The 27410-nt window shown below is 38.1% G+C and overlaps 1 protein-coding gene across 4 annotated transcripts in view; it reads right to left on the bottom strand.

Moving 5' to 3' along the window:
• cadm1b (cell adhesion molecule 1b) overlaps positions 1-27410 on the bottom strand; it is a 291883-nt gene that overhangs the window by 84854 nt on the left and 179619 nt on the right. For 3 of the 4 annotated variants that reach the window (XM_047392596.1, XM_047392594.1, XM_047392597.1), the window contains one exon: positions 2773-2793. The exons of the other annotated variant lie outside the window; for it this stretch is intronic. In XM_047392596.1, coding sequence (XP_047248552.1) covers positions 2773-2793 — 21 coding nt within the window. The remainder of the gene's footprint in view (positions 1-2772; positions 2794-27410) is intronic. 4 annotated transcript variants of the gene reach the window in all.

Here is a 27410-nt window from a genome sequence, read left to right as displayed (position 1 = left end):
TCATAATTGCAGATAAAAGTAAAGGTTTGGCAAAATGGTTAAAATAATCATAGGCCATCTACAACTTTAAAATTGGATTTAAGTTACAGTGTTTTAACAACATATCAACAAGAGAATTAAAGGTGTAAATATTTTTAGAAACTCAAAAGGGAGGAGGAAAGAGAGCCACACATTGAATTTTCAAAGGAGAAAATGTTTAAAGGTTGATCTTGTTTAGATTATATAAATGTCAATAATTGTTACAAAATACAGCTTTTAAAAAACTCAGAAAAATAGAAAGATGTAAAAGCAGCATTGCCAGTCACTGCAAATGCTCAGTGGCAGTTGTTGCTGCTGAAGGTTTAGGAGGAAAATTGATTTTCATATAGGGACAGATTGGTTATAACAGCTTTTTTTTCACTTAATACATGAAGAAATTATTGGAAAACTGAATGTTGGTATTTACTCATATAATCCATGTCTGATATTAAAATGTGTTTATTGATGTGAAACACTTACGTTTGACAAAAAAAAAAAAGAAAAACTTTAGCTGTATTGTTTAACACTATAGCTGTATATGTGAATGTAAATATTAGTAGCTGTTACAAAACATACCTTCTGAACTAATGCTGCCTAATTTGTGGATTATTGCTGTCTCAAACCAGAGAACAAAAAGCACCACCTCAGTTTTAGCCATTGATTTTACTTACTGAAACTGGAGGTAAAGGTCAGACTACTGACTTTTGTCCTCTGAATTCAATAAGCCAGTGGGGGTTTAAACATGAAGGGTGCAAGTTCACTTTTATGTTGTAAACCACATCAACATTCTTTTTATATTACCTAAGGTGTCCACCAAAATATTTCTGAAGAAAGTTGAGAAGAGGATGTGTGGTTATTGAAACTTTATTAAACTTTATTTAAGTCTGGATTTATCTACAACTAATTTAAACATTTATTTAGGTTTACATTTAACCCATGGGGAAAGGGTAAAGCATCAGTGATTAAAAATTTATATTTTATTCATATATCTGTCACAATATATCACAATATATAATATGCAAACAACTCTGAACACTCTCATACCACTTTCTCATCATCTTTCTCATAGAGTTCAATGCCTTTAGAACGGGAGTTACAGGCCGTATGAAGACAACATAATAGCGCATGTCCGGCATAATAGACCTATCTGTGGTCAGAAAGAGTAAGGTAAACCAATCAGGCACCAAAGCATTTGATTTGTTTGAGTAAAGCTGTTTTACACAATAAATGTAAAAAAAGAATGTTTAGACACTTCAGCATTTCAACATTTGTTCAACATGGTTTTTATCCATTTGCTCCAGCATAAACCTAATGTTTGCATGCAAAATGCTAAGAGTGTGCTGAACATTTTTATATGTAACACATGCATCTCATGATAAACATATGTGCTTACCTTTGCCTTCATTGGTCTGTAATGCCCTTGTCACAATATTGCATATCTGCCTGCTGTTTGTATAGCATATGATAATGGCACTTTAAGTTAAATATACTCCAGCAACTGATATTGTAGCATTTGTGATCTGTTCCCCAGCTAAATCTGGCTGCAACAAATGTCATTGAAATTACATAAGTTACCTTACCTAAACTCATGCCACAATACACAGAAACTCGAACTGCACTGATCAAGACTCACTTACTTCAGCATGCCAAATGCTTGTCTAGGTTCCAACTCCATTTTGACCTATTTTCTGATTACCCCAACAAATACTTTTTTTTTACGTGACTTGTGTGCATTCACAGATTATAAATCACTGAACTCTGTAAAAGAAACTACAACAAAAGAAGTAACATCATGACTATGCTCACCTATTCTGCTTTTTCTGCCTTTTTGCAACAGCACACTGGAAATATTATACACTTTATCACCAAAATACCCCAAACATATGTAACAGGGGTACATTTTAAATGATACACATACTTCAAATACATGATAAAATACAGTTATATTTTTCATTTTCGATTCATGTAAAGAGATGCCAGTGGTAGCGCTTGAAAGGCAGGATTTTTGCCATCATTAAATGAAAAAATAAAGGACCTATAGCATCTTTAGCAGGAATTAATGTGCTTCACATGACTGTTCATAACTTAAAATCTAAATTTGAATGTAGTGTATTTCACTGTGCTTTGACCCCAGTTGTTTTTAAATCTGCTGTTGGTATTTTCAAGTTCTGTGCTTTTGTTTCAGTTAGCAAAACTTTAGGATGAAGTTTAACCAAGGACTTTTGGCAAACATAATGTAATCTTGGATAAGAAGCATTAGCTGCTGCAAAGCAAATGTCTCTAAATCTAATTTAAAACCAGAGAGACCATCAGCGTTACTTACCATTGTAAATAGTCATTCAAATTCAGTTTTCATTAAGCAGTGACACATTATGTAATAAATTAATATTTCACAGACAGTGAAAGACTAAGTTGTAATGGTCGGCTAAGTCACTAAGGATGCAAACACAGAAGACAAATAAATTGTGGAGAGGCTAAAGAACAGGATTAGATGAGTACTACTGTTAGTGTGTTGAGTGAAAAAGACAACTAAGGAACTTGTGAGAGGAACTCAAAATTATTACTATTTGGTGAAAGGTTGATTTTAGAGGAAAACAACAATGTATGGCTTTCTCAACCTTCCTGAAAACATATAAGAACATAAGCAGCCATGTAAATACGGACAGATGAATAGACTGGGATGGACAGCCAATCAATAGACACACAGAAGCAAGCACTTCCAAATGAACAGCAGGTAGCAAGAAGAAGAAGTACCTGTCACGGTTTCAGCAGCTCCTGTGTTGTTGCAGCGCACCCGAGGATGAGAGCAGAAGACAAAAAAAAGGAAAGGTTGTGAGCAGACAGCCTGCAAGCAAAGAGCCATATTTAAATTGTTTCATGACTGCAGGAAAAGCATGTTAAAATCAATTAAATTCAAGCCATGCTATCGTGAAATTTTTCACCAAGTAGTAAATATACAGAAGAGTTCAGAGTGAGCCAGAAACTGTGTGTGATTTCCTGCTTTCTTACAGAAACCCAGAGAAATAGAATGAACCTAAGGACTTAGTTTTTTCCCACTCATGTCCCTGATTGAGATTCCAGCCACCCCTACTATGGAGCAGCCACAGCCTGTAGACTCCCCCCTGGGGACCCAGCAGCGTATCCTGGAGAGAAGAACACCCATTCGGAACGGTGCCCACCCAAACTGGCATCTCGCAGGGCATGGAAGACTGCCGTGTTCCCAAGTCTCTGCAACATAGCTCAGGGCTCTGCACCCTCGGGAGAGGCTCCATCATTCATCGTCTGCCATTCATAAAGAACCCTCCTGCAAACCACCAGCATATGTCCAAATCTTTATATTTCACACACAATATTTTATTATATTGACATTTCGCTCAAAACGTTGGAGATTCTTGACTTAGACTGTAAGCAATGGGTAGCTGAGCTTAATGCAGAGTAGTATGTTGAACTGGCTGCTCATCTCACTTGTCATTGCAGGAATTATAAGGGTGTAAAGTATGACGTGTCCTTGTTATGTTCTTTTGTGAGTTTTTCAGTATGTCAACAAAGTCCCTCTGGACTAGAAAGTGGAACTGACAAATCCAACACAATGGAAATGAAATTCTGAACATTGTCCATGTGTCTGCTGCAATATTACAGCAGATGAAGCCTCACTTTCTTTAAGGTTTAAGTGTGGATTAAAACTTTAGTCCTTTTAGCTGATAAAATTTCTTGCAAAAGCTTTTCTCACTATTTTATCACTTTAAAATCTCAAACTTCAGCATTTTTATTTCAATTTTTGGTAGGCCAAATAAAAGTAAAACATAATCTTGAAGTAAAAGGAAAAAGACACATGGTTTTTAAAATTTTTACAGATTAAATACTGAAAAGTGTGGTCTGCATTTTCATCCAACCACCCAAATCGGATGTTGTTTTAACAAAACCAGCTTTAAACTTTACCATAGCTATATCTCTGACCTGTGTGCTATATTTGTTCTTCATGATGCTGTTTGTTTTCCAATGGTCTCTAACAAACAATGGGGCCTTCACAGAAGAAATGCATCTGATATTAATTTAAACACAGTGGGGCTGAATACAAATGCATGATTTGCTTTTATGATATTTATTTGTAAAAAATGTTGGAGCCTAGGTATCCCTTTCCTCCCCCTTCACATTTATGCATTACTTTGTGCTGGTCTGTCACATAAAATTCTGATAAAATGCAATGACATTTGTGATTTAAGCATTATAACTCAACATAATGAGGCCTATGGGTGATTTAGGAAAAAAAACAAACACAGTGGTTGACAGTCCAACTTGAGCTTGTCCCAGTCCTGCAGGCCCCCAGGACAGCCCATAATGAGGCTTTTGAGCTGCTTTAATTGCCAGGTAATTATAATGTTGTAGCAACATTATGTAAATGGCTCATTATCATCTTGTACATGTAGTCTATCTGCCCTCTTTTTATGTTACTCTGTCAGAACTGTAACCCAGAAAAATGTATCACCCAGATACTAGGACACCTCATTGTTTAATCTTGTCAACTGAGACCTATGTCTAAATACAGGAGCTTGAGATAGAGTGGGGGACACCATCTCTAACCCCTCAGTATGATCCACTTCCTGCCAGTGGTTTCTGAAGGGGCTATTAATAGCAGTAGTGATGGTAACGGTTGTGTTATCCTCCTTCCCCCTTTGCTCCTCTGTACCTCCAGCACATTAGGTAAAAGTTATGAGGTGCCAGCTCGCCTGTGATTAGATGTCATGGCTGTCGCTCTGCTTAGACAGTACTGATTTCTAGAGAAATGCATGTGATGGAATTCAGGCGAGTGCACCCATTGCACCAATCTGTCAATCACGCAGGATGAAAGCTGGCAGGTCAGCCCTCCTCCAAATGATGACCGTCCTCTTCTCCTCACCTCTTTTTCTAACCTCTTCTCCTTTCTATCCAAATATCACCCTGTGCTTATCATCCTCCCGCTCTGCACAATGAGCGAGCTTTATGTTCGGAAACAGAGCAGCACTCTAGCAGCAGTTGTGTCACATTTACCTGGTGGAGCTTGGCTCGTTGTGAGCGCTTGAAAGGCCGGATTCTTGGCATTGAAGCGTCTCCGTTAAACCTGTAGCCATGCCAATGGATCCATAACAATGTGCAGTATTTTTTAGCTGCTGAGGCATACTAAGATCTCAGGAGAGGAGATGTCTGAGCGGTAAAAGTGGCACGTTGCCTCTCTCTCTTCATGACTGCTGCTCAGTAAAAGCAGTGGGGTAACACTAATGAGGCAACATTTCTTCTCAGTGCTAGAGTGATGCCTTTGAATTAAAGTTCCCTCTTTCAGGTAAAACATTTCCTTGCTTTTTTATGCTCATGAACTGCAGCGTGTTGCATGTCAGGATGCAGCATAGCTGGATGCTGGAGTTCCTAAGTTGCTCCCCTTGTAGAGCACACCCACATTGGTTACCTTCAAAACTGTGTTTGTGCATGTGGTTGGATCAACGGGGCCTTCATGCGGGTATCCCACTGTGTTTTCATTTAATTAGAAAGGATCAGAGGTGGGCTTTAAACTTTTTCTCTTCAGTCGGATGAAGACGTGAGCTCCCGCAGAGTGGGCCTAATAAACACGGACGACTTCAGAGGTCAGCTTGGTTTCACAAAGAAAACCGATCAAAGAATATCAACCCTAACCAAAAAAGAAAGAAAGTAGTCTCCAATACTTCAAGTTACTCATTTTCAGTGTTAATCATTTTTAAATTCACATTAAAATTAATTTCCTCTTATATTTACAGTCCAAACACCCTTTCTTTGAGCAACTCAGTCAGAAGTAGCAGCCGTCTCTTTGAACTGCAACCACATTTCAACAATTTTATTTTTAACTAGTATTTAGGTTAACAACATAATAAAAAAATAGAATGATCTAAAATCCCTTTAAGAAAAAAAAAACATGCATTTGACATATACAAAATCACATGTGAGAACATGAAATCACATGATCATATGGGGAAAAACATGATTATGTATTTTCTATATGAATTAATATTTTCTGACAGAACCAATTGATAACTGTTTGCTTACTTGATTAGACCTAAGGGGAAAACAGTTAAGGGGTTTTAATTCCTGACCAATGGTAAATCAGTGTTTTAGGCAGGATAGATTGTGTGTATCTGATGAAAGAACATTAATTTCGATCATAAGTCATTTTATTTGGTCTCGGTAAAAAGGACTAATAAATGCACGTTTAGATAAACACAAACAGATGACAAAATAAACCAAGCAATTTTTCTTTTTAAGAAAATATGTAGGATATAGCAAGGCATTTATTTTTTACTGCTTCCCTAAGAGTTAAGAAGACGCAGCCAAGTCCAGCTAATCAAATTCACTTGATTAGCCAAGCATCCCTTCTATAAAAACAGAAGCTCTGGTAATTTCCTGGTCTGGAGCTGTAAAGTGTGTGTTAACCCAGCAGAAGATGGGAGAACATCAGGAATGATCTTTAAAAAGCAGTAGTTTCTAGCTGCCTTACCAGGGAGATTAAAATTGATTTTGAAATATCAGCCATATATACATGATTGATTTAAGAAGCTATTTATTTTTAGTTAATCTACATGTGCTTTTTGCTGCATTCATTAATCAAAGCATGACCTCACAGGAAAAATGAAAACAAGCTATCCTAATATCTGAAGTGGATGCATTGAAGATAATATGTCCTCTGCTCACTTCTCCTTAAGTCCTTGTTAGAGGTATTCAGAGGTAATCATTAATATTGTACTTCCAGGAAGATTTTACATAGCTTCTTATATGCTGTATGTGTTTGCAGGATTACCTACTGTAACAGCATAAACAGCATAGGCCTGTATTCGCGACTCTAAGTGCGTTCTAGCACTCCTAAATTTAGTGTTTTTAGTCTGGCTTTGTACTGATTTAGGGCTGCCCTGATTGATTTAACCTTTTCTGTTATATAAAAGCCAAAATCCTACCACTATGCTCTGCTGTACAATATACAGGGGTTGGACAATTAAACTGAAACACCTGTCATTTTAGTGTGGGAGGTTTAATGGCTAAATTGGACCAGCCTGGTAGCCAGTCTTCATTGATTGCTCATTGCACCAGTAAGAGCAGAGTGTGAAGGTTCAATTAGCAGGGTAAGAGCACAGTTTTGCTCAAAATATTGAAATGCACACAACATTATGGGTGACATACCAGAGTTCAAAAGAGGACAAATTGTTGGTGCACGTCTTGCTGGCGCATCTGTGACCAAGACAGCAAGTCTTTGTGATGTATCAAGAGCCACGGTATCCAGGGTAATGTCAGCATACCACCAAGAAGGACGAACCACATCCAACAGGATTAACTGTGGATGCAAGAGAAAGCTGTCTGCTAACCCGGATTGTATCCAAAAAGCATAAAACCACGGCTGCCCAAATCACGGCAGAATTAAATGTGCACCTCAACTCTCTTGTTTCCACCAGAACTGTCCATCGGGAGCTCCACAGGGTCAATATACACGGCCGGGCTGCTATAGCCAAACCTTTGGTCACTCATGCCAATGACAAACGTCGGTTTCAATGGTGCAAGGAGCGCAAATATTGGTCTGTGGACAATGTGAAACATGTATTGTTCTCTGATGAGTCCACCTGTACTGTTTTCCCCACATCCGGGAGAGTTACGGTATGGAGAAGCCCCAAAGAAGCGTACCACCCAGACTGTTGCATGCCCAGAGTGAAGCATGGGGGTGGATCAGTGATGGTTTGGGCTGCCATATCATGGCATTCCCTTGGCCCAATACTTGTGCTAGATGGGCGCATCACTGCCAAGGACTACCGAATCATTCTTGAGGACCATGTGCATCCAATGGTTCAAACATTGTATCCTGAAGGCGGTGCCTTGTATCAGGATGACAATGCACCAATACACACAGCAAGACTGGTGAAAGATTGGTTTGATGAACATGAAAGTGAAGTTGAACATCTCCCATGGCCTGCACATTCACCAGATCTAAATATTATTGAGCCACTTTGGGGTGTTTTGGAGGAGCGAGTCAGGAAACGTTTTCCTCCACCAGTATCACGTAGTGACCTGGCCACTATCCTGGAAGAAGAATGGCTTAAAATCCCTCTGACCACTGTGCAGGACTTGTATATGTCATTCCCAAGACAAATTGACGCTGTATTGGCCGCAAAAGGAGGCCCTACACCATACTAATAAATTATTGTGGTCAAAACCAGGTGTTTCAGTTTCATTGTCCAACCCCTGTATATACAGTACAGACCAAAAGTTTGGACACACCTTCTCATTCAAAGACTTGTCTTTATTTTCATGACTATGAATATTGTAGCTTCACACTGAAGGTATCAAAACTATGAATTAACACATGTGGAATTATATACTGAACAAAAAAGTGTGAAACAACTGAAAATATGTCTTATATTCTAGGTTCTTCAAAGTAGCCACCTTTTCCTTTTATTACTGCTACGCACACTCTTGGCATTCTGTTGATGAGCTTCAAGAGGTAGTCACCTGTGATGGTTTTCCAACAGTCTTGAAGGAGTTCCCAGAGATGCTTAGCACTTGTTGGCCCTTTTGCCTTCACTCTGCGTCCAGCTCACCCCAAGCCATCTCGATTGGGTTCAGGTCCGGTGACTGTGGAGGCTCTCTCTCAAGCTCTTCTGCTTGTTGCCTGTCCTCATCAGTGGTTTCCTAGCAGCTTTTTTACCATGAAGACCTGATTCACACAGTCTCCTCTTAACAGTTGTTCTAGAGATGTGTCTGCTGCTAGAACTCTGTGTGACATTGACCTGTTCTCTAATCGGAGCTGCTGTTAACCTGCGATTTCTGAGGCTGGTGACTTGGATGAACTTATTGTCTGCAGCAGAGGTGACTCTTCCTTTCCTGGGGCGGTCCTCATGTGAGCCAGTTTCTTTGTAGCGCCTGATGGTTTTTGCGACTGCACTTGGGGACACTTTCAAAGTTTTCCCAATTGTTCGGACTGCTGACCTTCATTTCTTTAAGTAATGATGGCCACTCGTTTTCTTTACTTAGCTGCTTTTTTCTTGCCATAATACAAATTCTAACAGTCTATTCAGTACGACTATCAGCTGTGTACTGTATCCACCTCCTGCACAACACAACTGATGGTCCCAACCCCATTTATATATCTTGAAATCCCACATATTAAACCTGACAGGGCACACCTGTGAAGTGAAAACCATTTCAGGTGACTACCTCTTGAAGCTCATCAACAGAATGCCAAGATTGTGAGGAGCAGTAATTAAAGCAAAAGGTGGCTACTTTGAAGAACCTAGAATATAAGACATATTTTCAGTTGTTTCACACTTTTTTGTTCAGTATATAATTCCACATGTGTTAATTCATAGTTTTGATACCTTCAGTGTAAAGCTACAATATTCATAGTCATGAAAATAAAGACAACTCTTTGAATGAGAAGTTGTGTCCAAACTTTTGGTCTGTACTGTATATGCACAGTGGATTTTAGAAATAGGTTCAATTCTTAGACCTACTGAAAATATTGCCCTTGTTTTGTAAAAAATCTAAATAAACTTACATGGTAATAGGCAAACAAGAACTAAAATTTGGGTTGCTAACTTTTGAGGGAGCTCAAAGTGAGGTCAAATGCAAGGGACCCAGCACCTTCTGTACCACAGCATATGCAGGCTGTGTAAAACTACTAGCAAATATTTTGAAACACGAAGAACACGGTTTCACCTGGAGGTGGAAGTAAAACGTGATCTTACCAGAAGACCATTGAGATAGCAATGTCACAGATTCCATGACCTAAGAAAATCAGAAGCTAATTACAAAGCACAATGAAACTTCTACCGTGAAGGATCTGTGACCATCATGAGATGATGAGAATCAGGGCTTTTGTGCTATGGAGCAGTTTTTGGACATAACATTTCACAGGTTTTTGTTTTCACTTAAACAATGATCGCCATATTCTGCAACCACACAAAAAAACAAAGTGCCTCTCATTTGCAGGTTAGATGGCTCTAACAGTCACCGCAACTGTGCATAATCTGATGCATAGCAGCTAACGTGTTGTGTTCTCCAAGGGAATGCAGTGAATTCACACGGGTCTAAATATAAATGGGCTTTGTAAGAATGTAGCAGAGGAATGGCAGAGAACAAAAAAAGGAATCAATTTTAATTAAGAATCAAGTGAGAGATTTTGGACTCATTATTTATTTGTGAATATTATTATAGATTTTACAATGTCTTATTTTTTTGGAGGTAGGTACACTAACTGGAAGTGCCTTAGATTTACCTGCAACTTTATTAGGTACCCCTCCTCGATTACTTTAACACGTAGCAAATCAACCAATTACATGATGGCAACTCAATACATTTAGGCAGCTAAACGTGATGAGGACGAATTGCTTAAGTTCAAAACTGAAACTGTAGATCTACTGATATTTGAATGTTTAACATCTCTCAGGTTTACAGAGAAAAGTCCCGAACAGTCATTATCAAATGAGTGGCAGTTGTGTGGACAAATGTGCCTTGTTGATATCAGAGATCAGAATTAAATGGGCAGACTGGTTTGAGAGGACAGGTATCAGTTGCTCAAATAACCACTTTTTACAACCGCAGCATAAATAATACCGTCAACATACCAAATAATACCATGACGCATTGCAGCTGTATTGATCAGAAGGTCGGATGCAATTTCACACAAAAAAGCATGAAAGCATGGATCCATCCTGGCTTGTACCAATGGTGGTAGTGATGTAGTGGTCTGGGAGATATTTTCTTGCCACACCTTAGGCTCCTTATTACCAACTGAGATTTGTTCAATTCAATTCTGTTCATTTGTATAGCACCAATTCACAAGACATATCGTCTCAAGGCACTTTGCAAAAAAAATCTAATCAATCCAGGATAATGCACCACCTCACAAATCATCTCAAATTATCTTGAACTAATCTCAAACATGGCAATAATTCACTTTACTCCAATGGCATCCACAGTCACCAAAATTAGATCCAATAGAATATACTGGCAGCTTCACATCACTGATGTGCAGCCAACAATTCTGCAGCCACTGTGAGATTTTTTTTATTTTTTTTGGTTTGGAGTTGATTTAAAACAGCAAAAGTACACTTTGTTCTTGGGCTCTCTCAGACTAGCCTTTAGCCACAGACCTCTGAACCAACACATCTGGATATATACTAAATGAAGACAACAAGAAATGTACCTACTGCAGGTAAGACATTAACTTGTTACAACCTTTCAACAGAACTTCACTTCAAAAACACTGAGCTATCCCTTGAAAGTACAGGAACATAAAAAAAGTTCAGTAAACCACTGTTATCAGCATTAATGTGCTGCTAAACAGGCAACAACAGATCCCAACACACGCTCACCTGTGAACACAAGTGGGAATACTCAGATTAACTCTCCCCGGAGTCAATCAGGACATAATAATCAGGTAGGCTTACAGGAGATGCAAAGCATGTTTCTGCTTGATAAACTGGAACAAAAAGGAGATTTTACATACATCCCCTCAGAGGTGGGTAATTGCTTTCTGTTAATGTGATGCGCTTTGTCCGATGTCTGGCTTGAATGAGTGTGAAAGCCAGAGGGACATGTGGAGCTGAAGAGAGCCTTCATATTGGGAGATTAAGGGGACATCCTTCAAAAATGCCTGGAGTTAAAAAAGGTGGATATATTGAATTTATTTAGTATCCAGGTTTCTTCTAGTGGGTTGCTAAAGGCTTCTGCTGTTGTCTATAAAAAAGGATGAAGCAAAGTAGAGGCTAAACTCTACAAAGATCAGTTTTCAGACCCCCTTTGAAAACAAAGACATGCAAAACCATCATAGTTATTTCTGTAATTTTCTGCATGTGAAAATGTCTGCAGTTTATAAAAAAAAACACAGTTAACAACAACCTTTAATGGCATCTCTGCCACAGCTTAGGTTGCCTTTATCTTTTCCAGTTGTGTGAAGAAAAAAGGAAAAGCTTTAGCACATTTCTAACAACTCAGATGCCAAGCTGCTGCTTTGCACACTCTCACATGATAGGTGCCAAACTCCACCTGATACTCAAAGTAAAAGAAAAAGGCTGCCACTGCGTAGGATTCAGCTTGGCACACTTATCACAAGGTAATGTGATGAAACAACACCACTCCACCAGACATAACATCTAAATTCAACATAAAATGAGGTAGGAAGAGCGTTAAATTGACACACAATTAAGTCATGCTGATTGTGAAGAATGCAGCAACTTTATAAGGTCTATAAATCACCAAGCAGCTGTTTTTTTTTTCATTTTTGATGGGATGTAAACAGAGTTTCCTTCTTCACTGCAGGCGCAATAATCCACTCTCTTATGTTAACAAGACAGGTTGACTTAGCGCTTACGAAAGTGCAGTAGCAGCAGCGGAGAGATTCCCCCTTAAAGCCAAGGCAAAGCTTAACCTCTGGCGAAGTGACACATCACACCTCATTCATACGATCTATTTCGGGTGACGCTGCAACTTTTTATGTTTCTTTACTTGGAAGCAGAATTCAATGCAAAATCCCCACAAAATCCTTTTTTTCCTATTTATTTATTTACTTGTTGTTTTTTTCCCCCCAACTCGGCCTCAGTTGTTAAAAGAAAGTTTAGAAGGGAGAGCTACCACAGGAGAGAAACCAACGCTCTGATTCAGCTGGGATCAAAGCGATCACACAGTGTTTTGCATCAAAGACCCCGATGAAGTCTAGAGGGAAGAATCTTTGCTATTCTGGTAAAACTGCGATGCCTCACCTATGGTGTGGTCTCCTGCGTGAGAATTTCACAATACTCAGGGTGTGTGAGTGTGATTGTGCATCACTATGTCTGCAAGCATATCTGCTCACAGCTCATTGTGCAAAAGTATTCATACTCTTTGAACTTTTTACATTTTGTCACATTACAAGCACAGAGCTCAATGCAGTTGATTGGGATTTTGCAGAGTAGACCAACACAAAGTACTGCTGGAAAAGGATGGTTTTCCTTATTTTACAGCACAAATGAAAATCTGAACAGTTCGGCACGCATATGTAGCCAGTCATCTTACTCTGATTCCCCTAATAAAATCCATTGCACCCAATTGCATTTGAAAGACTCTTTAATTGGGGAAGGCTCTGCTTATCTGTGAATAAATCTCAGTATAAATCCAGCAGTTCTGTGAAACTTCACAGGTCTGTTAGTGAACAAACAGCATCATGAAGACCAAGAAACACAGCATACAGGCCAGAGATAAATACATGAAGACGTTTGAAGAGGGTTTAGGTTGTAAAGTCTCACGAAGCAGAGTTCAATTCATCATCCAAAAATAAAAAAAATAAAAAACTGGAAAGCTACTAGGACATGGCTGTCTACCTTAACTGGCAGGTCAGGGAAGTAAAACATTTTTTAGAGAAGTCGTGCAGAATTAGTAACTTTAGAGAAGCTTAAAAAATCCAAAACTCAGGGAGGAGAAGCCATTGATGAAAGAAATGCATAAAACTGATCGTTTGCAGTTTGTGACACACTAAGAAGGGGATACATCCAACATGTGGGAGAATAGGCTCTTGTCAGATGAGAACAAATCTGAATGTTTTGCCTTAATATGCAAAATGCTGTGTATGGAGGACAAGGAAAAACATGCATATCACCCTAAACACACCATCCTTACAGTGAAGCATGGTGATGGTGGCAGCAGAGCTAAACAGAGTCAGAAAAGCTGATTAGAGTTGATGAAGATCTATGGCACCAAATACATGTCAATAATGGGACTGGGAAAGAGGTTCTGCTTTCAGTAGAACGACCCCAAACATACTATGAAGGTACAATGAAATGGTTTAGATCAAATCGTATTAATTGTCAGAATGGCCTAGAGACAGTACAAACTTAAACCCAATAGAGAAAATTTGGCAAATGTTGAAATGTTATGTACATAGATGCTCTTAATCTATTTTGAAGTGAGATCAACCTTTTGTTTGAAGAAGAATGGACAAAAATTTCCATCTTTATATGTTCAAAGCTGAAAAAGACTAACCACAAATGACTTGCAGCAGTAATTGCAGCAAAATGTGGTTCTACAAAACGTTGACTCAGGAGAACTGAATACAAAAGCTACAATTTTGTACTGCTTTACTCTGGTAAATCACATAAAAAAAAACAATAAACACAATGAAGTTTCTGGCTGTAACATCACAAAATGTGGAAGAGTCCAGGGGGAATAAACACAATATCTGCTTGGTCACTACAGATCTGCATGAGCATCCCTTTCAGTGTGTATGTTGGGGGGGTGTAATTGTGGTTGTGTGGGGTAATTAGGACATTAGGAGAAGCCTTTGACAGGCTTGTCATCGCTGCAGCCTGCCTAGTAGAGAGGAGGTGGTCAGAGGGGGTAAGTGGGAGTTCGGCAGGGTCAAGAGACAGCTGCTGCACCACCGCTCACTGTCTGGAAGCTCTCGGAGAATATTAAACCACAGCAGCTTCGGCCAAGTCCCTCCTTCTCTCTTTGCCTGGTTTATGGAAGACACAAAGCCTTTCCACAGAGAGGTGGCAGCTAATTTATGCCTGTGTTATAAAAGTGCTATTGTTTTTTTTTCCTCACCTGAAACATGAGAACATAAACAGAGACTGCAAGCGAAGACAGAAATAAATGCTGATGGCACTGAGGTAATTGAGGTCATTTTGTAATTCTGTGGATTTGCAACTTAATTGACTGTTGTTTTCATTTTACACTTTTTTATGTTCATGATAAATGTGTGTGATCATGCATCTCCTGTGTGTTTGTCTCCAGAGGAGAGAAGCTCTATTATCACAATATGAGACATATTAAGTACATCCCCCAAGGCTGATGACCTTGGTAATGACATGCCATTAATTGTATGGATGGATTATTATCTTCACAACAACAACACGGCTTCTTTCCAGACCTAACTCTTCCAAACACCTGTGCCCATTCTCCGGCTGCCTCCACTCATATGTTCATAATCACTTCTATCAGCCCAAAATGTTAACTGCATCCTGGGACACTAAGCACATCTATTTGTTTGCAGTTGTAATGTCTTCTGCGTGCCTCAATCAGGCACCTGTCAGACACACACCTGCTACCTCTGAAGCCGAGAGAGGAGGCAGAGGGAAAAAGGCCTTTTGTTTCTCGCGCAGAGTTTATAATCAGCACGTTGTTTCCAATCTTCCTCCGCCATTTTTCAATTTCCCATTTCCCTTTTCTCAGTCAAATCACTGCTATCAATCAGGTGCCTTTTTGAGAGAGAGGGGGGAAGTTCCTTGATGGAACCATCTCCAGCCCCGGGCCTCATTAGTCAGAGACTACAGGAGGAAATCTGAGTGTGTGTGAGCAATGCTGGCATGTGTGTGGAAGTGTGTGTGTGATAAAAATGAATTCTAGAAGAGTGCTTCTGTCAATATCAGGCCATTTAGCATTTCCTATTTCATCCAAATGATGCACGGCGGACATTATGCTCTCTATTTGGGTTCTTCTAAATGGACACTCAGAGGTGAGTGAGTAAGTTCTATTATATATTTTGCTCTTTTTCCCTCTTCTCTGCTTGCTGATGTCACCCGTAAATGTCTCCAAACAATTTCTGAGCAGCCACGATGACTTCTTCTCCACATTGGCACCGAATGCACGGGAACTGATGTGGAAGTCAATACGAATCAAACCCCAGCAGCTGCATAGGCACAAGCTATATTGATTACGCTGACAAGGGGGAGCTCGAAGTACATCGACATCCTTGAAAAGAGTCAACTGAGTCGCTTTGATGGGACTGAACACAATATGACAGAAGAAATGGCCCAAAATCCTGTTGTAGCAACCAATAAATTAATAACGGCCAATAAATTAATTCTGGGCATTAGAAATGTAATAAAGCCAACAATGTACTAAGTTATTAGTTAATTTTAGTTGTTTTATTTAGTTAATTTTATTTGCTGAGAATTAAAAAGGTCAGTTAAAAACGTACTAACTGTAGTCACTAACGTAATAACATGACCAGGTGTACAATTCTTGAAATAATTTTTTTTTTTTTCGCAGTTTCTCTGCGATCTGTTCATCAAAATGGGTTTCATAGATGACAGTCATATTTATTCATTCATAACCATAGATGGAAAATTCTAGATTAATATAGAAACGATAGAAATTATAGCAATAGACAATAGACAAAAAGGTGCTGTAAACACCACCGCTGGTGTGGACAATGCAACTATGCTGTATGTTTATATTTGCATGTATCGCAAAAAAAAAAAAGTCTCTAAATACCACAGAAACTTTATCTGCTTAACAACTAAAGAAAAAGCTAATTTCATATCACATAATAGCCAAAATAACTACAAATAACACAACACACCAGTCTTGGTTGCCCAGCTGCTCAGTCAGCTCATTCCTATTGGTTTTGTGGCTCATATAAACCCTCATGACAATAGCATTAGCATCCTCCTAATTGCTTTCTCTCCAAAAATAATCCATGTGGTAACTTGGCTATAGTTCTCCTCATAGCTTTCTTTTTCACTGGGCTGTACTCCTTCCGCTGAACAGCCCCGCTTTGGCAATCATGAGAGAAGTGTTCGGCTACTTCCATTTCCCTAACATATTTTTGTTCATTTTTCTTCAAAACCAGTACAGTAACTGTTTAACTAGTGTCAAAATCGTATTCTCCGGACAAAAGTACACATAGAACTGAAGAAGGTGCCTTTAACATTCATGATACACAGACTGGGAAACAAACCCAAACAAAGAATAAAGGATGAGATAACATAAGAAGTCCAGATTTCCGCCAACTTGGCAATATGTTCGATGTTTGTTTTAAGCGTATTGATTAGAAAAAATATCTGTTTGAAGTGGCCAGACAAAATGGCAACTATAGTAAATTCACAATGGCGGAGTAATATACGGCTTCACCGCTTTCATTTATTCACAGCTTGACATTTCCTTCCTTCCACAGAGTGTGCTCTAACTGTGTGCCAATGGCCACATCATTTAGACCGGGCCCCGCATGAATATTTAACATTAGAGCCTGACTCGTCGCTCACAGAAAATGAATTATTTTTAGTGGGCTTTGCAGAGGCACCGTAAAAAACTCTCACTCTAGTGATGAATTGCTGTAGAGTTTATGTTGTATTAAACAGGCAAAACAAATGGCTATCAATCATTTGGAGCCTTCCGTGCTCCCCAACCACGCATCTCTGGTCCCCCTTTTCAGATATTCAGTTGCTTTTCAAGCTGCCGACCTTGGGAGTGTAAAATAAAAGGGTCAGCCTTGAGTTCACTGTGTTTGTAGCATCTCTGGAGGAGGGAGGCTACGTATGTCTTACTGCAGCTTTAGGTAAATAATAGTGTTGAAGTATTTAGAGAGGCAGTCATGCTACTACTAAAACAAATAAAAAAGCTATTTGGTATTAAATGACAGAAAAATGTGCTCTTTTGTTGCCTTCTCAATCCGTATGTTTCTGGGTTTTTTTGTCCATTGTACCAAAGCACTAGAGTACCGTATGCATTGATTGCTTTGTGTAGAATCGCACCAAACTGATCATTCAGTCTGACACATATTGTGAACAAGACTTGAGCAAGATACATTTCACAGCCTGTGAGATAGCCTGTCATTGACTGCAGAAGGCATTAGCAATATAACTGTGATAATAAACTATTTTGAGGCAACAGAGGAGCACTGAGATTAAGCATAAAACTAGAAGTAATTAATCTTGCACAGACAAGATTGGATTACTTCACAGGATTGTTCTACATAGCGTAAAGTGAGATGAGGCATATTGTATGTAATACTTGTATAAGTATTTTTGCACCTTTTGTCATGTTACAATACCAGGTTTTATTGTATTTTAGGTATTGTATGTTATAGAAAAACACAAACCCCAGAATAATTGTGAAGAGGAAGGAAAAGAACACAAGATTTTTACTGTTTTTCAAGTGAAAATCTGAAAAGTGTGGTGTGCAAACACTGTATATTTAAACCCCTTAACTTTACTGCTTCAAAATAAAAATCTAGGCAACCTGTGTGTAACTTGCTCAGTATGAATACCTCTGTTCTGTTAGCTTTAACGTGTTTGAGACAACACAGTCAACAACCTGCATCATTAAGACCAAGGAACGCATCAGACAGGTCAGAGATAAAATCACACAGAGGTTCAGACCAAAGTGTGTTGTGGGCACAGTATCACAGGCTTTGAAAATCTCACATCTCATCCATAGATGGAAAGAGTTCAGCACAACTGCATACCTACCAAGAGATATCTATCCACCTTATAAAGAAATATTGTTAAAAAATCAAAGCTAATAATGTGAAATGCAAATTGTATTACATGGCTTTGTATTAAAAGTTACACAGATTTACTGATTAAATAACAGTGCACCTAAACCAAATACAGTAATGTAAAAAAAATGTACATTGCCCCTTGTAAATTTGTTCTGTTTTTTGCTTTTAAGCCACACATAAATGTTTCAAATAATCAAATCCATTTCAATTGTCAAACAAAATAAGTAGAGCCAACACAGAATTGTTAATGAATCATTAATTCAAATAATTAATTCAAGGGGAAAGCTGTCCAAACTAATTTGGCACCATATTAAAATATAACTTCTCTTTTTGTAACATGAGAATTCACTGTCACTTACAACATTTTCAGACATCTGAGCTCAACTTCAAATAACCTCAATGCATGGTTGCTGTCTGAATTAAGAATCAAAAAATCACTTAAAAAGAACCTGTCTGACTACATGAAGCAGGGGAAAAAATAACACATTATGGCCCGATCTGAAGTAACAGATGAAAAACAGTTATTGACATGTATCCTGTCTGGTAAGAGTTACAAAGCCATTTCTAAGGCTTTGGGAGTCCAGAAAATCACAATGAGAGCTATTATTCACAAATGCAAAAAACATAGAACAGTGATGAACCTTCCCAGGGACAGGAGTGGCCAGCATTTTGAAATTTCTCCAAGCGCTCATTAACAACTCATCCAGAAGGTCATAAAAGAACAAAGAACAACATTTAAAGCACCTCAGGGCTTAATAAATAATATAATCATTTGAAAACTGTGTTTTGTATTTAGTCAGGTTATTTTATAGTCTGATATTAAAATGTGTTCAATGATGTGATCTGATCAGAGATTTTAGTGTGACAAAACAGTAGAAACTAGTTAAATCTTTGAGAGGGAAAATACATATCTACAGCACTGAACTTGGTACAAATTAAAAAAACTTATATGTACTTTGTGTGCTGTAGGAAAGACTTAAACATGATTTTGGCAGACACCCTATTTTAAATAACCCTGGAATGAAAGTGAAGATAATCAAAATTGGTCTTTGCGAAAAATTACCTTGTAATTTTGATCATAAACGTAGCCTTAAAAACAGTCAAATACTAAACAATCTCCCAACATTTACCAAAAAATAACAGTCATCAGCAGCTAAAGGTAGCAGCTTGTGTTGATATTATGTAACATATCTATTTCCACCTTACTGAAAACTGATTAGAGGTCTCTCTCATTTTACTACAACATCAAGATAGTGACTATCTAAGATAAACATTGCATTTCCCTCTCCACGTTTTGGTTTCTCTCTGCACTATCAACTGCACACTCTTGTCAGAATGTGAAGTTTAATTATACAAGTGCCTGATTAAATGTTTAATCAGAATCAAGTCAAGTATGATTCAGCGATTGTGTGACCTATTTTCAACCTCAAGACTGTGAACAAGTCTGTTTTCCACAGTAGCTGTATTCCCTCTTATCAAAAATAACAAAAAAGAAAACTGCATTTTTGTTTTTGTTTTCACAGTAAAACTGTTAGAGAAGGTTTCAGGCAAAGCTTTGATTAAACCATCAACTGAAATATCTGATCTGTAATGATGTCAGCATCAAAAAAAGTTGTAATGAATCCTGGCACACCGCTGCCAAGACTGCAGGTAGAAAAAGATGTGAACACTTTCAATAAAAATGAGAAAACGGACAAAATTAAGAGCACTGAGATCAAACCTCAGAGTGCTTTAAGGAGCAGTTCTTATAGGTGATTAAATCAGCTCTTCATACTTGCCTTACCTGCTCTGAGTTGTATTTGATTGGATAAGCAATCATCCTTACATTGGTTAATTGCTGGTTAATTTAGCTCGCATAGCAATCACACAAACCTCTACCCTGCCAATCACCAGCTAGAAAAAAATATGTATATAAAACCATGAAGAAATGCAGCCACACATACAGTGGCCCACCTCAGTAAATATGAACATTATCATAAGTTTATTTATTTTAGTAATTTAAAAGGTGAAACTCATATCTCGAATCATTAAACACAAAATTATATATTTGAGGTGTTTCTTAATTTGGATGATTATGGCTAACAGCTAATGAAAAGCCAAAATTCAGTGTCCCAGATTATTTTAATGTTATATAGGACTAAAACAGGCCATTAAATCAATAAATGTTTTTTATTAGGATATTATGCCTACACAATCATGGAGAATATAACTTTACAATTGTCAAGCAGACGGTCATAGACACTCTCAAAAAGAAGGGTAAGCATCGTAAGGTAATTAGTGAAGAAGCCAGTTGTTCACAGTGCTGTAGCCATGCAGAGTAATAGAAAGTTAAGAGGAAGTAAATAGTGTGATAGCATGGTCCACAACTTGTGATTTTCCCCCACTTTGTCTTTCACCTAATTTTCCATTACTATGATTGAATATAGCACTCTGAACAACCAGCTTTGTTTCCTATTGTGGCTTAACCTCGGTGTGGAGGGTGCCAATGACTTGCTAGACAACTGTCAAGTAAGCAGTCTTTCAGATGACTGAGTAAGGTCGTATCATGGATATAACATACACATTTCTGATTTTAAAAATTATTTCGACTGGTCTTAAGAAATAATTTACAGAAAATTTTAATTTAGAATTTTCATTAGCTATATGGACCTCCATAGAGAAATAGGTATCTTAATATATATGGATAACTTTCAAAATGTTCTTTTCAATTACTGTATATTTAAAAAAATAATAATTAGTGCTTTACATATATGTATATATATATATATACATATATATTGTTTGAACGTGGTACCTTCAAGCATCTGGAAATTGTACCCAAGGATGAACCAGACTTTTGAGGCTCCACAGTTCTTTTCCTGTTATGTTGCTGTATTTCTTTGGATTTTTGCATAATGTCACACAATGCAGCAGTGAGTTTGAGGCGCAGCCTTAAAATAGATCCACAGTTGTTCTTCAGTTTAACCTCAAATATTTTTGAATTAACCTATTAGCAGCTTACAAAGCCCTGACATCATGAGCTTTCACAAAGTGTTTGTATTTGCAAACTGTTTATAACTTTTATGGACAGGAATTCTAGGGGCATCCAAGGGCTGGAGGGGATCTGGTTTGGGGACAATTGGATTTTGCCAAAAGGCAAAGCTCTCGATTTACCTGTCGGCTTACGTTTCCACCCACACCATAGGTCATGAACTTCGAGTCATGACCGAAAGAACGACATCCTGGCTTAAAGGAGCTTCCTCCTCAAGGTAGCCGGGCACTCCCTTAGAGATAGGGTGAAGAGCTCGACCACCCTGGAGGAGCTAGGGAGAAGAGCTGCTGCTCCTCCACATTGAGAGGAGTCAGCTGAGGTGGCTCCAGCATCTGTTCCAAATGGCTCCTGGACACCTCCCTCGGGAGGGGTTCCAGGTACTTTCCATAGGGAGGAGGCACAGGGGACGGCCCAGGCACACTGGAAAGACTATATTCCTCAGCTAGCCTGGGAATGCCACAAGCTTCCCGCAGAAGAGAAGGAGTAGGTAACTGGGGAAAAGGATGTCTGGGCATCTCTACTAAGAATGCTCCCCCCTGGTCCCAGATAAGCCGAAGACGACGAGTGTATGCAATATTTTGAATTTGAAGAAATAAAAAATATCTAAAAAGAATTAACAATATTATTGCATTTAGAAAATAGGAGTCATTTTTGTCACCTAAAACTGACTTGAAATAGAAAATGTCAAATTTGACTTAATGTCACACAGTAAAAAATAAAAAAATAAAAATTATTGAGAGTGTAAATATCTGTTTTCAGCTGTTTCAATCTGTTTGTAATGAATTAGTACAGAAGTATCTGTTTTTGGACTGAATTGCTGAAATAAATTACCTTTTCGATGATATTCAAATTGTTTGAGATGCACCTCTATTTGCATTACCTTGTGCCTGAGATGGTCACACACACACACACACACACACACACACACACACACACACTTAGAGAGAGTGTGCAGATACTCAGATTATGTGACAGTTTCATTAAAACAGATTACCGTGACCCTGAAGTTTTAATCTTCCAGATAAAGTGAGGCTTTTTTTTTACATCTATCCTCAAGGATACACTTCATGTTTCAGGAACGTCCAGCCTGAGATGAGACTTTTTTGCCCCTTCCAAATACAATCTGAATCGCTTGAACTGGTTAAACAGAAACTGCCAGACTGGACAGAGCAGAGCGTGAGCTTGTCCACACAGCCACTGGCAACTGTGGACACAAGATGGTGGGTAGGATATGTGTGAGTGGCCTGGCACCTGACTCCATGAGATAGTCCTGCTTACTTGGGGGGGAGAAGGTGATGGAGGTTCACATTGGAGACAGGCTTGGTGGCCTTGCCTGTGTTTCCCCTTCGGGTTAATATTTCATGGATGTGTGATATAGCTCAGATAACAGTCTGAGATGACTGAGAGTCAACGAGAAGGCGGTAAGAGTTCATCCATTTGTTAAATAGGAGGGAGCTTGGCAGTGGAGAAGGAGAGCTACATCTAAGAAATGTGTTAGTGGATGTTAATGTGAAAAGTCTCAGAATGATATGTGCATGCTAGACACGAGATCAGTTTTCTACAACCTGGGCCTATTAAAGTCTGAGGAACTGACAATATAGATGCATCTCTCTTTCTCTCTGTGAGCCTTACATGAAACACAGGAAACAGCCTCTTTGATCATTACCTACCTGTCAGTCTGCCCTCCACAGGGACCGCCTGTTACGACTGATGATGTGCCGTACTGACAGGCCAGAAACACACATGCAAACTTAAACACATCAAGAAGGGGGAAAAAACAACAACAAAAAGTGCTGCTGCTATGAGTCTGACTCGTGTCGGCTTTAAGACTTGTCCCTAAGGAGGTATAACCATGACGACCAGCAAAGTTGGAAAAAAGTCAGTTTTATATTCTATATTTGGATACCAATTATCCTCAGTGACTAAGAGGCCTCCTCGGGTCCATATTGAACTTACAATTTACACACCAATCCCTGTGATTGTTTGGTTGTTGGTTGTGGAAACGCACGCAAACAAAGACAGAGCATATTTGAAAAAGAGTCAAAAGGTAACAAACTTGTCCGATTTCATTTATTCGCCTCTCTCTAGTAGACACCTCCCAACCTGCTGTGAATATTGGCAGACTAATAGGAAGACATGACACAAACATATAGACTGTGTGCTCCCTGAGTGAGCACCAACTCTTATTCAAGCAAGCATACCACAGTCAGTAAACACCGTCATCTTACTTTGTTCCTACAACAGCTGTTATGCAAAAAATGCTTCTGTGTTACTGTCTTACACCACAAAGTACATTTTTTTTATACTTTCAAATCTTTACAAACAACCAAAAAATTTGCTTTTTTTCAACCTTTTTTTTCAACCCCTTTTTTTCAACCCAAAGATTTTGAGTAGCTTTAAAGGTTTAGGTAAAACAAAATACAAATAGGGATGTGCTGACCTAAAAATTCATCACAACATTGTATGGTATAAATCATGATGATGATAAAAAGCTAAGTAAAAAGTATTTTGAAATTCAAGCAGTCTTTTTGGCTATAATTGTCTCACCGCATAGCCAAGCAGGGATCTCAAAGTCTCCTGACTATGATCTGAATACAGACCAAAACACAAGTCAAGTTGGACCTTGTACACACCTTTTTTTAGGGTACATTCATCTGAAACTTCCTGCTATAAAACTATTCATTAATAAAATTGATTAGTTTATGTAACAGAAAAACATTTACAGTAAGTTTTCTTTCTATAAACGTTTAATTAAAAACACTAGAACAAAGACCTCAGCAAGCATCTTCCTGTGCAAAGATCCTCAGCAGAGGAAGATGTGTTTACACAAGGGTTGTTGTACCTGCATGTGCACAGTCAGAGGGTCTTTTTGAAATAAAACCAAAAGCTAGTGTTGTTAGGACATTGTATATCACAAACTCTTGAAAAAGATAGTAATCTTTGTGTATGCCAATCCAGTTAAGCTTGTGTTGAGTCTGCAAAGAGTGTCCAGAAACCCTAGGGGGAAAAATATTAATCTCCGTAAAAAAAAAACAAAAAAAAAAACAAGCATTATGATCTTGATTATTGCTGCATGAACTTGAACATAATTGCAATTCTACTGCAGATCCTGTAATACTAATAAAATGTAGTGTTTGGTTCATAGCAGAAAAGTTTTTATTTCACAAAAAGGACTGGTTTGTCCATGTAATTTTTAAAAATACTTATTGATAACTGACAGTTTTTTTTTAGAGCTTTAAAGAAACATTCAATCATTACCAATACATTTTGCATATTTTCTAGTGAAAAATTTACCATTTATTAAGACACACTGTTGGGGTAAAAAATGCTTTTTTCCTTGTGAAAGATAAATAAACGAATGAACCTGTGTACTAGGCAGCCCAATGAGGATAGGCACTGGCATTTGTCTTACTATTGTTTTGTTATAACTGCTACTATACGATGTAACTTTTATTTCAGCTAGTCTGATGTTAAAATGTCTTTTTGCACTATATGGTCAGTTTATTTATTTTCAGTGTAAAACAAAACACATTATTTGTAGAGATATGAAACATTCATTATTCAAATAACAAATTTATTATAAAAGAATAAAATAGTATATATACTATATATAAAATTATTAAAGCACAGATTCATTTTAAAATGCAGTGCTCATTACTTTACAGTCAGGAACCAGATAAGTTTAGGGTCACATGCAATTGATTTAAAATGTTATTTTATTTTCATGTAAATTCTAAGCAAATTTAATAAAAGGGTTTTGTTCTTGACCTATTGCTACTGTCTTTTGACTTTATTTAGAAATCAGATTTACTTTGAACACAAAGTTTAAAAACCTCCGGTCATGCTCTGTTTGGTGGTGTATTTAAATGCTGTGAAGCAACTGAAGCGACTGAGAGAAGAGGGCAGGGAGATGAAAGGAGCAGCAGAGCAATACGATGATGCAAACTTTGTTGTTGAAATTACAGCAAATGTGAGAATGTAAAAAACAGGAACTTGTGTGTGCCGAGTCTGACAGCTGAAACCATAATGCCTAACAAATTTAATGAGACGGTGAAACAATTCCTCCCAAGGAAGCAGCTTTAAACGTTTGAGAATACTGCAAGTAGGATGTTACAGTTTAAAACAGCGCAGTGAAAAATGAAGCACTGAGTCACAACACTATGATAAATGTTATTGGTACTAATGAAGTGACTAGATATTCCTGCCAAAGGCCTGCACTTTATTTTCTTGATGTTTTCTTTCCCCTTTTTTACTTTGATTCTGTGCAGCCACTCAGACTCTGCAGCATTGAGCTTTTAAATAGTTTTACATATATTATGAAGTTATTTATACTCCTTAACTGTTGACATCCTGTAATGTTACAACCACAAACTACAATGTATTTTATCAGGATTTTATGTGCTAGACGAACACAATGTAGTGTACCGTTGTGAAGTTGGAGAAAAAAAAAAAATGATATATGGTTTTCAGTTTTTTTCTGTAAATAAAAATCTAAAATGTTTGGCATGCATTTGAGTCAAGAGGCCTATCGTATTTTTAGAGGAGCTGCAGAGTACACAGCGCAGGTGAGTAAATTGATAGAAATATTAACTCTTCCCAAATAATAGAGAGGTGAGATTGCTGAATTGTTAAAACAAAGTCAAAAGAATTCCCACCTGCAAGTAAAATGTAAAAGTCAGTTTGTACTTCCCAGATTGGGTCCTAGGCTTTTTGTTTGCACATGATCAGTCTACCATATTTAATTTGCTGAAGGACAAAGTGACAAAAAATGAAAGAATAAATATAAAACACTAAAATGAAAATTCTGATTTCATATTTTCTTTTCTTTAAATAAAACTCACTTTGGTTCAGTCATGATAAGGAAGGAGGCTCTGGGAATTTTACGGCACAAAAGAATTCTGGGAATTTTTTTTTTTTTACCTAAAAGACAGCTTGGTCTAAAATGTAGAGTTATAGGGTTGGCATCTGCTGCAAAGGTTGTGGTTATGAATAATCACAAGGTCTGCAATCAGAGGAAAGTCCAGTCTCTTGCAGGAATCTATCCTTTAATCCGACATCTAAGCCTTTTACAATCTGCTTCGCTGGATAAAGGACATTGAGATTTCTCCAATGATGATGAATAGTAGTACTGAACGTGAAGCTTGAGCTGGAAATAAATTGCTCTGCTGGAAATATTACACTCAACGATCTTTTTTTTTCAAATTCTCCCTCAGAAATAGTTTGTTTTTTAATCAAATATTTTGTTTGTGTGAGCAAGACAAACAGAAAATCACTAAACTCAACTCAACTTGCTGTAATTGACTGGAAACGGATACATTTCAAAGTCAGAGATCAGATAAAATTTTAATAACCAGCTCATTTAAAGCTATGCTACTGCTGTGAGGACATCAGCAGTAAGGCTGGCTCCATACAGAGTGTAGACGTGTTGACTTGGATGTAAAAAATCCCAACTATGCCATGCATCTCCCAAAAAGAAACTGTTTAAAAATGCTGTCAGTGTTGTTTTCTTTTGTGTATCTACTGGTTCGCCACAGTTGGCCAGTGTTTTCAAAGGGAAATCTTCCGAGACTCAGTTTGTGAAGCTTGTTAGAGGAATATCAGCACCTTTATGATCAATCAAACAGTTTACTGCACTCTCATATTCTCCACTGTCTTATGTCACATTTCCCCCACGCTCCCTGTGGCTCTTACTCTCTAAATAGCATGTCACTGCTGCTTTCAGCATCTGTAGGGTAAAGTCGGGTCTTAATCGATGTTTTCCCCACCTGCAGCCAGTGTAAACAAATGAGCGTTATAAGATGGGAAGCGTAAACCGATTTAAATGTCTGTTTTTCTTCCCCAGGTGAGGTTGACCCTATTTTTGGTGTTTTCACCTCATCTTTTACTATGGTTACATTTGGTTGCTGCAATTTATGCACTTTAAGCTGTAATAGCTTTTCCTCTTCTATCTCAGAAACAGCTAAGACATCTCAGTAACTACTTTTAGAAATACAATGTGCAACCCACCTCCAATAGCAATAGAGTGCTTCGCAATGTCAATTTAAAGATAATGTTTTAAGCTTGTCCTAATTGGAACGCGCCCATTGGTTCTGAACGTAGGCTAAGAGAAGGACACGTAGG

Source organism: Girardinichthys multiradiatus, chromosome 18 (assembly GCF_021462225.1).
Source record: "Girardinichthys multiradiatus isolate DD_20200921_A chromosome 18, DD_fGirMul_XY1, whole genome shotgun sequence".
Taxonomy (NCBI): domain Eukaryota; kingdom Metazoa; phylum Chordata; class Actinopteri; order Cyprinodontiformes; family Goodeidae; genus Girardinichthys; species Girardinichthys multiradiatus.
This window is presented reverse-complemented; position numbering and strand designations above follow the sequence as displayed.